The 15805-nt window shown below is 35.8% G+C and overlaps 1 protein-coding gene across 1 annotated transcript in view; it reads right to left on the bottom strand.

The window, feature by feature from the left end:
* Positions 1-15805, bottom strand: part of LOC112047325 (elongation of very long chain fatty acids protein 6) — a 66636-nt gene that overhangs the window by 22920 nt on the left and 27911 nt on the right. Inside the window, exon 2 of the mRNA XM_024084412.2 lies at positions 4712-4849. Within this exon, the coding sequence (XP_023940180.1) occupies positions 4712-4849 (138 nt within the window). The remainder of the gene's footprint in view (positions 1-4711; positions 4850-15805) is intronic.

The raw sequence follows: 15805 nt of genomic DNA, 5'->3' as shown, positions 1-15805 counted from the left end.
TGCTTAAGGTCAATACCTCGCCCTGTAGTGGGGCGTTAAAATACGTTCCCGCCACGGTAAGAGTTCTACCAGTTTATAATGTTGTACGACGGATCCCTAAAAATTCATGGAAACTGCTCAGTTCACAAATAACTACACATATAATTTTAAAGCACATTATCTTCTTCGATTAAGGTCATTACCAAAACTTGAGAAGAATCGATATGAATACATCATGCCATGTCATCGTTGTTTCGGTCTGTATAAATTCAACTCAAAAAGGTTTTTTACAAAAATTCTCACCCGTGAGAAGAAGTATTTTGTGATTCATGTAAATTGATGAATAATTTTTAAAAACCACACTAACTTTACCAATGTCAGTTTGTTTTGTTTGTGCTTTAACGCCTAATCCACTAAACCAAATTGGTGGTACAAATGATAGGCACTCGAAGCTTATTAGATATGGTAGACAAGCATAGAACAGCAATACAAAGGCTAAGGATGCCTTTGTATTGCTGTTCTACGAGATTCGCACGAGAGCTTTTTTAACGGACGTTCAAAAAGCGTTCAAATACAACAAATGCATTCCCAAGTACGAGTATATGTTCACAGAACAGCGTTTTTCGAGCAGTATTGCATTTTTGGTTGTTGGAAACAGACCTTCATTTAACTTCATACTATATTTGAACGCTTTTTTAACGTCCGTTAAAAAACTCTCGTGCGAATGAGGGCTTACTTGGTGCATATGCAGACAAATCGTACAAAATGTTTTACACTTTTCTAATTCACAAAGCAAAAGCAAAAACAACAAAAAAGGTAGGTACATCATTAGTTACTCTCTGATAATATAGCGTTCCATACAAATCCATATATTCTCATAAGCCGCGTTTTGAAATGGAAAAGTCCATCTGCTTGCGTCATAACTTATTAAATTCAATATAAATCTTCCACTTCGTTATAATCACATAGTGCTAACAAAAAACTCTATTCATAATATTAATTGTGACGTAAGCAAGTCTATGAAATTTAATAATAATTACTGACAGACTACCAACAAAAAACAGGATTTTGTTTTTTTTTATATTTGTAATTAAATATTATTCTACGTCCGGCTATGTTTATATAACAATACACAATATTAAATATTAAAACGATTAAAAATTCTTTATAGTCGTTCAGTAACATACGTATAAGACATCACTAAATCGAGCTTGGACACAGTATACGAAGGCAATCATATGGAAATTAATTATTTTGGATTTAAATTTTGATTGCAAGTTAATATTGTATTGTATTAAGTGTGACAGTCATGCTCAATTCATAAAACGTATTGGAACCGATTAAGGACCTCAACAAGTTAACAAATAAAGACGACAATAGCTCAAACATTTGCATTTAAAATATACAATAATTGAACTTTCGCCGTAAGACGGACATAGAATAAAATAAACAGACACGCGTAACAGTCTACGTATACCTACGTGATATGAAAAGTCAGAACTGTTTATTAGTGTTTTGTGGTTAGTCTATGCGACGAATTTTAGGATCCTGGGTCTGGACTGTTAAAAATGTTCTTTCTTTACAAAATCTCTAAGTAGCAGATTAAAGATGGGACGCTGGTTGGTTTTGCATGTGTCTCGGAAGGCACTTTATATTTGTAAGTAGAGTAATATCTAGACTAATATTATAAATGAAGAGTTAGTTTTCTTGTTTGTTTCATTGAACACGCTAATCTCAGGAACTACTGGTCCGATTTAAAAAATTCTTTCAGTGTTAGATAGCCCATTTATCGAGGAAGGCTATAAGCTATATTATCTCCGTATTCCTGCGGGAACGAGAACCACGCGGGTGAAACCGCGCGGCATCATCTAGTAACTCTATATGTTTAGGTTCACTAACAATACTAACATAATTTTTTAAGATAAAAATTGTTACTAATCTTACTATCTCTTCTAGATTAATTTTCAATTCTATGGTGTAAACCGAATTAAAAAGTTATTTATTTATTTTATTTATTTATCTTGCCAGTCCCGCTTATTATTATTAATACCTGTTCTTAAACGTCGTTACCTAAAACGACCGACCTCCAAAATAAAACCGTATTTGAAAATATGTATTTAACTTAGACGACGTTTGTCACTTCTGGAAATTCAGTTTATGAAACCACGGGAACAATTATTTTTTCCGGAATAAAAAGTAGCCTATGCAGTGTCTGTTTCTTATAATCTATCTCCATTCGAACTTCAGCAAAATCCATTTAGTAATTTCTGCGTGAAAGAATTACAAACTTTCGCGGTTATAATATTTTTATGATTTTGTCATCATCATCATTAACAACCCATATTCGGCTCACTGTTGAGCACGAGTCTCCTCTCATAATGAGAAATTACTCCTTACTCCACCACGCTGTTCCAGTGAGGATTGGCAGGTAGACGTCACACACGTAGAGAATTAAGAAAATTATCAGGTATGCAGGTTTCCTCACGATGTTCTTTCATCGTTTGAGACACGTGATATTTAATTTCTTAAAATGCACTCAACTGAAAAGCGTGAGGTACATGCCCGGAACTAGTTTCGAACTCTCCGAATTGACGGCAGAGGTCATATCCACTGGGCTATCACATCTCTTTAAACAATAAAGTCATCATGTTTTAAATTAAACAAAAGAAAATAATAAAAACTTTAAGACAGCCTCAATTATACACTGAATATTTGATACGATGTTTCCAATTAAACAAAACATTTTATCTTGGCTCCAGTACGAAGTTGTGACGTAACGTCTGGCAATTTGTGGTTCTCAGTTTGATGATAAAGTTGTGCCAACGTTTTTTTAAAATTTATACCAATTGATGACTCTCCAATCGAGATTTCGTTCGAACATATCTGGATATATTCCAAAACATTTCTTTTAATATGTACAAAACTTTTTTGGATAAAATATATTTAGTTAGTTAATTAAAAAGTTTAGTTATATAGGTAAATACATAAAATACATGCCATCAAAAACAACACTTGTAAAATAAACTAATTCTCGCAACTCATTTGATCTACCGTAAAAAGTTGTGAGATCCATGTAACACCAAGTTGGTTACTTTATTCAGTCCGTACTTAGGGGACCTTCTGTCTTAAGTTATTTCGTAATTAGCTAACCTAACAACATCTTACAGTGACCATATATTATATCAATATCAAAAATCTTTTATATTTTAAATAACATAGAAGGGTTCAGGTTTCATCTATACTATATAGATACTTTAACAATATATCAATAGATAAAACCTAAGTACATACAAATAAAATTGAAGTATCTGTCAGTGATTTCAAAACACTAACTGTTTTTTCAAGTACCTAAAGACTACTTAAAACACGATACCAAAACACAGACAAAAAAGCGTCTGTTTGTTTGTCTTGACTAATCTTATGAACGGCTGGACCGATAGTATGGGACTTTCACTGGAGGATAGAAGAGGTTATTTAGCAACATAATAGCTACTTTTTATCCCGAAAAGAAACCATGGTTCTCGTAGTATTTCTGAAAAACTTATTAGCGGGTGTACGCTAGTATATAGTAATAATTAACACATAATATTATTAGTATTTTATTTATTTATCGTATCTTAAACCTTATGTATAACCGAAAATAAAAGGGCAATAGGAAATAAATTAAAAACTGGTTATTTTTATAACTTCGCCTATCTCAATGTAAATAATGGAAACTTTATAATAATGATATAATAGCATTAACATATTATTTATATGCTCTAAGATACCTACATAATTATGTATATAAGGAAAAATATTCATAACAGGAACCACATCCGGGAGTTGTAATGTGACCATATACATAATCTGTTTACCGTAATGTAAATAAAATACGGTTATACGTATCTGATAATTATATTTCATAACATAGTTAAAGATTAATAAAAAAAATACACTTTAAGAAATAAAAAATCGCGACGTATTTTTTTGGTGGCGGATTTTTTTTTAGTTTTCTCATTGACCCAGCAAATGCCTGATGTTTTTTTAATTTTTAATATATTTTAATACGTTTATAGTTTTAATCCCGCAGGAGGCAGGAGGGACGAGCGCGATAGAGATTACCCGTTTTTGGTTGGATTTTACATATACGCATACATTACAGACATATTACATATATGGAGCGTATACCCCTAACGCTGCTTAGGCAAATAAAAAACCAAAAGTAGTAAAAGCATCAGAACACCATTATGCCTTATTTGGCACAACCTTGAAGAAGGATCCAGCTCAGCATCATGCTACATGTACCGAGCAATTATTGGACTTGGAGTACGTCAAAGTAGCTCACTTTTTTCAGTGCAGCAATTAAACTACCGTATAAGGAGCCGTGATAGCCCAGTGGATATGACCTCTGCCTCCGATTCCGGAGGGTGTTCGAATCCGGTCCGGGGCATACACCTCCAACTTTTCAGCTGTGTACATTTTACGAAATTAAATATCACGTGTCCCAAACGGTGAAGAAAAACATCGTGAGGAAACCAGCATACCAGAGAATTTTCTTAATTCTCTGCGTGTGTGAAGTCTGACAATCCGCATTGGGCCAGCGTGGTGGACCTAACCCCTCTCATTCTGAGAGAAGAATCGAGCTCAGCAGTGAGCCGAATATGGGTTGATAATGATGATGATGAAACTACAGGGTGTAGTTTTCGCGACAAGCCTATCCCCTCGTGTGCGGGCCCCCTTATGTACGTACCTAGGCACACAGATGGAGTGGTAGATGCCGTAGTTGAGCAGCACGTGCAGGAACTCGGGCAGCGTGCGACACGCGCCCATTATGCTGAAGGCGGCCAGCGCGCTGTTCCACACGATCAGTGTTCGCCGCAACTCGAACCTGCAGCAAAGACATATATACTAATACTAGCGGACCTGCTCAAGCTTCGCTTTGACTTATTAATTTATTTATTTGCACTTCTTTCCTATCCCTACCTTACACTAACCTACTCCTACCCCTAGCCCTACCCTACCTCTACTCTACCCCTACCCTACCCTACAACTTCCCTACCGCTACCCTACCCCTACCCTATCCCTATACCATAAACCTACCACTACCCTACCCTACCCTACCCCTACAAAAATAAAAAAGTATCCTATGTCCTTTTCCTGGCTCTAAACTACCTCCCTGCCAATTTTCAGCTAAGTCGGTTCAGCCGTTCTTGAGTTATAATTGGAGTAACTAACACGACTTTCTTTTATATATATAGAGAGACAAATAATTAGCAATAAATTAAAATTGCGACTATATATTGAGATTTAAACTATCCTATCTCTCAAGTTGGATCGAACTGCACATGGTGTGCGAATTTTATTATAATCGGTTAAGTGGTTTAGGAGTCCATTGAGGACAAACATTGTGACACGAGATTTATATATATATTAAGACTATAAAGCTGAAGAGTTTGTTTGTTTGAATGCGCTAATATCAGAAACTACAGGTCCGATTTGAAAAATTCTATCAGTTTTAGATAGCCTATTTATCGAGAACAGGAACCGTGCGGGTGAAACCGAGTTGGCAAAGTAACCCCTGTAGAGACATGCGACTAAATGAGTTATCTCGTTCCGAAAAACAGATAAATGTCAACCTATAGCAGCGCAACTGGAAAGATCGTTATCACTTTTATTGCGTTGTGCTGAAAGTTATGGGACTCGGACTACTCCGGCGCCATTGGTCAACATTTTGTCTATTTCTCTTCACGAGATAGTCGCTAATTTGGGACTAACGACATGTTTCGTGACGAAAGAAATACGAATTGCGATGGAATCGAATCTTTCTTCCCATCGCAATATTTCACCGCTATTGGTCGGTCGGTGCAGCTGGTAATGCTATCGTTTCGACGGATAAGCCGTGGGATAGATTCCTAGCTCAATCCAATTTTATATTTTTTTCTTTGGAGTAAGTGTGTTCTAGCGTTTACGAGTATATGGTTTCTTTAGTTGCGGCCACTGGCCGATGTCGCCTAGTGAGTGAGCTGCCTTAGACTACAAATCCCCTCTTCTATAAGACTTAACCCAGCCAAACGCCTTGTGAACTGTCCCCCTCATTCGCACGAGAGTTTTTTAACGAATGTTAAAAAAACGTTCAAATATAGTATGAAGTTAAATGCAGGTCTATTTCCAACGACCAAAATTGAAAATGCAACACTGCTCGAAAAAAGCGTGTTATAAAAACGCTATCGTGTGAACATTTACTTGGGATTGCATTTGTTGTATTTGTACGCTTTTTTTAACGTCCGTTAAAAAAACTCTCGTGCGGACAATGGCTTAAAAAATGGAATGATGTTTATGGAGTTACAAGGCGTCTTTTAATTACAATTTAAACGTACTACTTGTATTACTTATAATTAGACGTTCACATAATAATTTACAGTTACAATTACCGTTTGAGACGGAAGGGACAAATTGTATTTTACTTTAACATTGTATATTTAAGAATAAATGATTGTTTCAGACACTGTATTTATATGATGAGCTGTAAATAATTATAAGACTAGCAAACGCCCGCGACTTTGTATGCGTGAAATTAAGTTTTTTAACCCATGCCGTAGACAAACAAGCAGACAGACCAACAAACATTTCAAAAAGTTTATGTTTTAATATCATGTAAATAATGATACGCACTTGAGAAAACACAGTTATTTTAAAATCATAAACAGACATTTCAATTACTATACTGTAGGAAATAGTAGTCTGAAACGGATATGACGTCGCTCGTCGCTGTTGGTTCGTGCCGACGCTAGGTGGCGCGACTTGTTTCCGTAAAGAGTAGGGATTTAGAGAGGGGTAGCGATCGGTTAGCGGGAACGACTTGCGATATAAAGCGCTCGTCGTACGGTGGGCTTCACTACCCTCATGGAGACCCGTGAGGGTCAACATTTGTTGTTGTGTAATTCTTTATGGGTTACTTGGGATAGGCGGGGAGAGTGACTTGAGTGGAAAAGGGGAGTGTGTTAACAGTCAAAGGCGCCTTTAACCCTACACATAACGTTCACAAGTGCGTGACACCACTCAAGGTCATTCTCTGCCATTCTATTCTTATTTTGGTTACAGTTTGATTTGTTAATTAAGTTGTCCTGACAAATGTTGTGAATCATAACCGTTGTTAAACATTGGTTTTCTTTTTTTTTAAATCCACTTTTGAAGCCTGCAGAAAATACATATATATGTAATCACGTGCTTTTAATACGAGTACACTTATGTATTAAAAAAACACACGACACGTGGACTAAGCTTACACAATAGACATGCTACAAATATAAACGAAACATCTTCGAATAGAGATAAAAAATCTTCACAATTGAGAATATTACTCGTACTTCGTAGTAAAAACTTTGTAGTGAGCTATTAAAAGGGATACCGTAATTAATAGCTATTATTTAACAAAAAAATATATAAGCCAGCTAACACTACAATGGATATTATTTAACAAAAAAAAAATATAAGCCAGCTAACACTACAATGGCTATTATTTAACAAAAAAAACATAAGTTAATTAACACTACAATGTTTATGGATCTGGTACTAGGTACCAGTCGACCACTTGCATTCGTTCGTAGGTAAAGATTTCGTCAGTTGATTTAAGAAACCCGGACAAGTGCGAGCCGGTCTCCCCGCCCAAAATTTCGTACATATCATTCATTCTACGTCATATTGAAAACTAATGGGGGTGATGACTAGGTTTGAATATATATTTTTACGAGACATTCCGGTAAATAAGGTAAATATTAACCAATTAATATGTAAATAAATAAATTAATTAAACAAATAAAAAACCCGACTACATAAATGATACAAAAACTGAAAAAAACTGTAGAAAGCAATTAGAAAACAGTCGGAACCTATTATATTGAATAGAATGATTTTCGTCTACATTTTTTAATAGGTCCCGACTGTTTTCTAATTGCTTTCTACACGTCTGGACTCAGCTTGTTTTTTTTTCTTTTCAGTTTTTGTATCATTTATGCAGTCGGGTTTTTTATTTGTTTAATTAATTTATTTATTTCACACTTTTTAGTTAAGATAGATGGTGAATTTCGGATTTATTTATTACGTTTGTTACATGTTACAAAGTACGATAATGTACGTCCAACCGAAGTTAAGTAAATATGTAAAAAAAATCTACGGAACCCACGGTGGGTGAATCCGACTCGCACTTGTCCAATTTTTATAATCAATATAAAATTTAGTCTATTTTAGGTGTTCTAAAACTTCACTTCATAAACCTCGCACCCATAGTCATCCGCCTCGCGTATATTGTTAGATAATTAATAAATAACGTTTTTCTAATTGTAGTTTTTTTAACATGGCCATGATATACCATTTTGAAATCCTCTCAAAAAGCCCTTGAATTTGATATCCATGTTGCAATATTCAAAAAAAAATTGTTTGTCTTGTTGGTATTTTTTAAATTTCACCTATCTAAGAACACTTGGGTTATTAAGACTAATCTAACGATATCTTAATTACGGAAATCCGTCCAGCGGTTTGGAAGATATGAGGTAATAAAGAATATTACATACATACCCTTCTTGCAGTCGGGTAAAAACGAAGATTGACTGGACGTTTGCAATATAAATAAGATAATTAAATTAATATTGTAATTAGATAAAAATTCATAAATCTTTAGCTTCCTTACATTAAACGTGACATTTTTCAATACAATCATGAACTATAAACGTAAACGCATATTTGTATTTGTAATTTTGTTTGAACGCTCATACAAGTCTAACGATCAACGAATGAATGAATTAATCAATTCGTGCCATTTTTTATGGGGCGTTTTTCAGAGATTCGTGGCAGTATCGCAAATCAGTTAAATCCCTATAGCTCCGAAAGTAATGATCGCTGACAAAATTGCTTTACTATTAGCATACTCCTAATTTATATACAATTTAAAAAACTGTCATCATCCCTATAAAGCGATCGTACTCTTCTCCGAGAGGTGGTGGTTCGATCCCCGCCTGCTGGTTTATTGTCTTGCACATTTCACTTTCACACAATCTTAGAGTTAATTTATACAAACACAAGTTTTATTCATAACAGGATATACATGTCAATAAGTACAGTTTCAATTAGTTCATGTTCTACGTATTGCTTTTAGCATTAACTGCTATGTCAACTTTATCAATTCTATGTTCCAGCTATTTGTAATGATGACAATTCTAACGACTATACCTGCGACTATATGCAAGTGCCTTTTTGTACTTTACTTGTTCATTTTATTTATTAAAAATACAAAGGAAATGGTCCAAAATTGTATGGAGCCCAGGATCAGTCATTGTACCCTAGCAGAAATAAAAGAAGATATTTTTTAACTATTTTTGGTTATACAAATCTACGAATTCACTTTAATTCTTTTAAATAATATTCATTATCTCCCAAGAAATGCAACATTGATAAGGGTAATAATGGCGGATAGATGACGTTTTCAATGCAGTAATCGATTTGACGTTTGCTGTCAATTGTCATATTGTCATAGTTGCTCAATGGGCGCCATCTTGATATAAATCAAAGACTTGGGTTTTTGTTTTATTTATTTCTTTTTATTTAGTTAGATTTATTCACTTTAATAAATTTAATTTTTTTAATTTTTTAATTTAAAAAATCCTTGTATTTTGTAAATTTTAATGATACGGGGTACAAAAGTGGACCTGAAATGGACCATCTCCTTTACATATACATGTAAATTACACGGAAAACCACAAGAATCACTGAGATTTGACGTTACTGTCCATCTGCAACTAAACGACAGCCTCCGTGGCGCAGTGGTATGTGCGGTGGATTTACAAGACAGAGGTCCTGGGTTCGATCCCCGGCTGGACCGATTGAGGTTTTCTTAATTGGTCTAGGTCGGGCTGGTGAGAGGCTTCGGCCGTGGCTAGTTACCACCCTACATGCAAAGACGTACCCCCAAGCGATTTAGCGTTTCGGTACGATGCCGTGTAGAAACCGAAAGGAATGTGGATTGTATTCCTACTCCTAACAAGTTAGCCTGCTACCATCTTAGATAACATCATCACTTACCATCAAGTGAGATTGTGGTCAAGGACTAACTTGTAAAGAATAAAAAAAAACTTAAAAAATAACTTAATTCATAACATTTTAGACCTTTATTACACTAAATTAAACGTATACTCGTATTAGCAGATGCCCGCGACTTCGTCTGCGTGTTCCGATGCGATGCGTACGATTCATACGATGCGGAGTGGACGCCTACCATTATTAGAAACAACACTGGACAGTGGACACTGGACATGTTATATATCTAAAGAGTATATAAAACTACGCGTACGTAAGTGCCTTTAGTTTTTCAGCGACATTGACCTTTGATGTTTGCTTCCTAGCAGCAAACACACGTTGTGTGTTTTTGATACTATATGAGTACATATTGACTTTTTTGCACTATTGGATCTGGGTTTTACCTACAATAACAACATTAATTGTATTTCTATTTTCTCGAACTCATCAAATATTGTCTTGGAAAAACCCCAATATTATTATTTATTACGATTAAGAAAAACCAGCATCTCTCTCTCACTAGCATTCGCGCAATAGTGGTAGAACCAACGGTATTTTATACTATACTAGCCGACGCCCGCGACTTCGTCCGCGTGAAACTCGATGTAAACTTTCAACTACCCCTATCCTACCCCGACCCTACATTGATTTTGTTGAGTTTTTACACCTTGTGTCTAAAAAACCCAAATATTTTATGGAACCCTATTTTTTTCCAAAATAAAATTTAGCCTATGTTACTTGTGGATAATGTAGCTTGCAAATGGTGAAAGAATTTATAAAAACGGTCTAATAGTTTTTGAGCCTATTCATTACAATCAAACAAACAAACATACAAACAAAGTTTTCCTCTTTATAATATTAGTATAGATATATTTTACGTGAATAAAAAATCACCGCAAAAAGTGATCCGAATTTAGCTACTCCACTGAGTTGTTTACTTACATTATATATTTATTTATATATGTATAGATTATACACTTCCTGAACACAAACTCGACATTGGCAACTATATGGTATTATTTGTTTAATTAACTTTCGCTGTTTACTATGCGACTAAATGAAACTAACACAATTAGCCACTTTTGTGCGCCTCAGTTTTGACGCATTAGTGACATGTACATTAGTATAAAATCTTTCAGATGAACTCTGTATGACGGAGAAAGTGATATACTGCTTTGGTTATTTCTCCTTCTGATTCGGTCTGAATTCTATGGGTTTTTTTATTTATTTCCAAGTTACCTACTCCTTAACTGCGACCAGTGGCGTACACTTCATACAAGCATTAAAGCACTGCATACCCTAACAAATGTTTTGTTAATACTTATCCAATGCATTTTTTTCCCAGTTTGTTTAAATTGTCTTACTAGTGCATACTTTGATTAATAACCTTATGCACGTCGCTGACTATGACCTGACCTGATGACAAGTGACGATGCAGTCGGGCTAACTTGGAAGAGATATCAGATAACCAAGTTCCATCGCAAGAAAGAAAGATAAAACCAATAGCAACTAATTGAAAATATCACTTGACAATCTTTTTCTCAGCGATGGGACGAAAGAAAGAACAATATTTTAGATTATTCGCTTTATTTTCGACAATTGTCTTTCTCTTTTCTTGACATAGGTACGCCTACTAGTAGGCTTACTACTTTTCTACTATTAAAAAAATTGATTTGTAAAAACCTCAACACAATCTTCGATCAATAGGGCCACGTGACTCGGGTATTAAATTACTCTAATAAAAAATACGTGAGTCTCAACGCGAATTTATTATTAAAAACGGCTACTCACGACTGGTTCTACATTAAAAAGAACATATAAAAAGCTATTATAACAATACTCGTATTATTGAAAAAATAATGATAATAATTACTCTTGAATTTATAGAATGTGTATTATCTATACTAATATTATAAAGCTGAAGAGTTTGTTTGTTAGTTTGTTTGATTAAACGAGCTAATCTCAGAAACTACTGGTCCGATTTGAAAAATTCTTTCAATGTTAAATAGCCCATTTATCGATGAAGGCTATAGGCTATATTTTATCTCCCTATTCCTACAGGAACGGGAATCATGCGGGTGAAACCGCGCGGCGTCAGCTAGTGGCGGATATGGGATGCAGCAGGTTTGTAAGCACTATGCAGGTTAGCTCAATGTAACTTTTTGATATTTTCAACCAGCCAGACCTGGACCAATTAAGAAATTCTCAATCGGCCCAGCCGGGGATCGAACCCAGGACCTCCGTTTTGTAAATCCACCGCGCATATCACTGCGCCACGGAGGTCGTATTCGATTCTTCGTCATTCTTGGATTCTTCGGATCTTGCTCTATACCACAGTATACAATTTTTTACTGTGTCTATACCTATTCAGTACTCGTGCTACAATGTATGGCACACTTCGGGTGCCGATATGTACGTCACTTGTGTAATTTTAGAGCGATGTGATGCAACAGCGAGATGGATTGGCGCGCGGATATCGATAAACACAAATATCGTGTACATGCCGATTAGAGAAACTATCGGGAAAACTGTATCAGAATCGCACAAACAATAATACAAGCGGACACAAGTTAATCTATCTCCGTTCCGAAGGAGACACCCAGAAACTTATACGAATGATACAGAGCTGAAAATGTACCATAAATTAGGACAATCAAGGAGGACTCATGTTTGCCTAATCAGTTAAACTTGTTACAAGTGGGCAATAATTCTGCAATAAAATAATTGACATACAATTCATTGCATTATTTATGTCTAGCTAACAGGCGACGGTTTTAATAAGGATTTGACACTAACTTGACACATTTAATCAAAATATGATATTAATGATAGTTGACAATGACATCTCATTCATTGTTTGACTTTGACGTTGGCAGTCCACGTTGCACAAAGGAAACTGACAGTCAGTGAGATACGCATCAAATCACTACAATATGTGTAAAAATAATTAAATTAGCCTATTTAGCCGAAATAATATCGCCAACAGGGAAAATTTCCTGTTGGCGATATTATTGGAGTAATCTAGTAAAATATACAAGATTTTTAGTCAATCTTGAAAAAAATCAATTTCTGTATCATTCATCCAAAGACACCTGTTTTTGTTTGGCAAAAGTTAGTATCCATACATCCATTCCACACAAACTTTCGCGTTTGTAATATTAGTGTAAACAGGAAAAGGAAAAAAATATCCAAACAAATATATCTACAACATTGAAACAACGAAAGCTAAATAATAACTTTTAATTAATACACAAACTATATACGGACGACAGTAGGTTATCGCGTTGGTCAAAATTACAAAAACATATCTCTACAAAAATAATCAAAGGTTTGCGATTGGATCGCAATAAGCAATAAGAAAGTATCAAAAATAACAAGAAACAAAAATAATAGAAAGTACATAATAGATTTATTATTAAAATACATCTCCAGCTACATAACCCGAGACACCGAATATTGTTCCAAAAGTAGGTCGCCCAAACCGTCTAAGTAAGCTATTACGAAAGATAAAACCAAGATATACAATAACTTTTCTCAATTTTCCACCGTCTGCGGAGAGATCGATACACACAAAACCTACATCTCAGCAGAAGATAGTCCCCTACAAAGTCAAAGTACTTAACCTAGATATATTTTGTAGCTATCTTTTCCGGCTGGCATAGATTTAATACCTAACAAAATTATTTTCGTCCGTGATAGCCCAATGGATATGATCTCTGCCTCTGATTCCGGAGGGTGTGGGTTCAAATCCTGTCCGGGGCATGCACCTCCAACTTTTCAATTGTGTGCATTTTAAGAAAGTAAATATCTGTCCGTGTCTCAAACGGTGAAGGAAAACATCGTGAGGAAACCTGCATACCAGACAATTTTCTTAATTCTCTGCGTGTGTGAAGTCTGCCAATGCGCATTAGGCCAGCGTGGTGGACTATTGGCCTAACCCCTCTCATTCTGAGAGGAGACTCGAGCTCAGCAGTGAGCCGAATATGGGTTGATCATGATGATGATGAGAATTATTTTGCTACCTAAAATAATTAACTATGAAGACTAAACATTAAAGTGTGTTATAATAAAAATATATCCTAAATGCTGATATTGTTGATCTTAATTATTAAGTGAAAACAAAATTACCTGATTGAGTCGCATATAGATAAGACGTAGGTATAAATGATATTTAAGGTGTGCGTTTTCATTATCAGCTTATTCTGTTATTACAAAAGGAAACAACATGCGATTTCCTGTGGCTACGGTTATTCTTATAGAAAATAACTTAACTTTCAGTTTAACAAACAATTCATAAATTTTCAATTTCTTCCACTTTTATTCTTCAATGAGAGCTCAATGACGATGGAGTTTTTGGATCTTGGACCCTCTGCTACCTCCTAAAGTCCAACTCCATAGTTACTTACCCCGCACGTATTATAAGAGCAGAGTTTGATAAACTTTCAGCTAAACTAATATGTTCCCGACCGAATTGTTCTTCTTTGTGTTTTTCTTTTGGTCACGGCGGCCAATCTCATGATGCGAGTGACTACGCAAGCACAGGTGCACTCTCTTTTCCCTCACTCTCATAGTCAGGTGGGACGGCAGACCGACACGACCGGTGAAAGACCGACGGCTTTACGTTCTCTCCGAGGCACGGGGGAGTGCCAACACCGTCAACTTCCCAACTCCAGGCTGCTATTCGGAAATTTCAGTCATACTGTTACTGTATACTGAAGTATTTTGGCTGGTGGGAGGCTTCGGCCGTGGCTAGTTACCACCCTCCCGACAAAGACGTATCGCCAAGCGATTTAGCTCCGGTATCGTGTAGAAACCGACAGGAGTGTGGATTTTCATCCTCCTTTTAAGAAGTTAGCCCGCTTCCATCTTAGATTGCATCATCACTTAACATTACGTGAGATTGTAGTCAAGGGCTAACTAGTAAAGAATAAAAAATTAAAAAAAAGTAGTAATAGGTAGTTACATGTGCTTCTATACTAATATTATGAGGTAAAAGTTTGTAGTATTGTATGGGGTAATCTCTGGACCTACTGAATCGATTTTACCACTTACCACTAAAAAGCCATGTTATTTGTGAGTGTCATAGGCTATATTTTAACCCCATATTGTCACGGGAACGGAAACTACGCGGGCGAAACCGCGAGGCATCGGCTAATTTGAAATAAAGCTATGTGCCAATAGTTTCACTAACAGCTGTACCCTTCAAACTACAGTATCTACAACCTACAGCAAAACAAGTGGCAAGAGTATGCTTGGTGTAAGGCAGTTCTTCGTTCTAATGGCAGGCGTCCACTGATCCGCATCGTACCTATGTATCGGATGCATCGCAACAAACGAATTTTTCATTTTACAGTAAATAAAATCCGTTCGATGCGATCAGTAGGTACGATGCGGATCAGTGGACGCACTTGCAAATTTCTATGCAAAGAATACTAAACTCTGTTTGATGCGATGCGTCCGATACGTACGATGCGGATCAGTGGACGCCTTTCATCAGAGGGAAGTCTGTAGCGCTGTTCCGTAAAAAGTTTTTTAAACTCTACAGTATTAATCTCGATTTCGTCTCTATCTATAGATAAAGAGAGATAGAGACGAGAAAGACGATTTCAAGCTCATACTCGTGTTATAAAATAGCGCTCCTGAGCTGATTCGTTCTTAATGATCATATAGGACTACCGTATTTCATCCCTTTTATATGTATGTACTTAAAAATATATATATTTTTTATTTGTTTGCCTTGTTTGTGGCACAACTCGACGGGAGAAAGAGTACCTTA

The sequence above is a fragment of the Bicyclus anynana genome, chromosome 7 (assembly GCF_947172395.1).
Source record: "Bicyclus anynana chromosome 7, ilBicAnyn1.1, whole genome shotgun sequence".
NCBI classification, from domain to species: Eukaryota; Metazoa; Arthropoda; class Insecta; order Lepidoptera; family Nymphalidae; genus Bicyclus; species Bicyclus anynana.
This window is presented reverse-complemented; position numbering and strand designations above follow the sequence as displayed.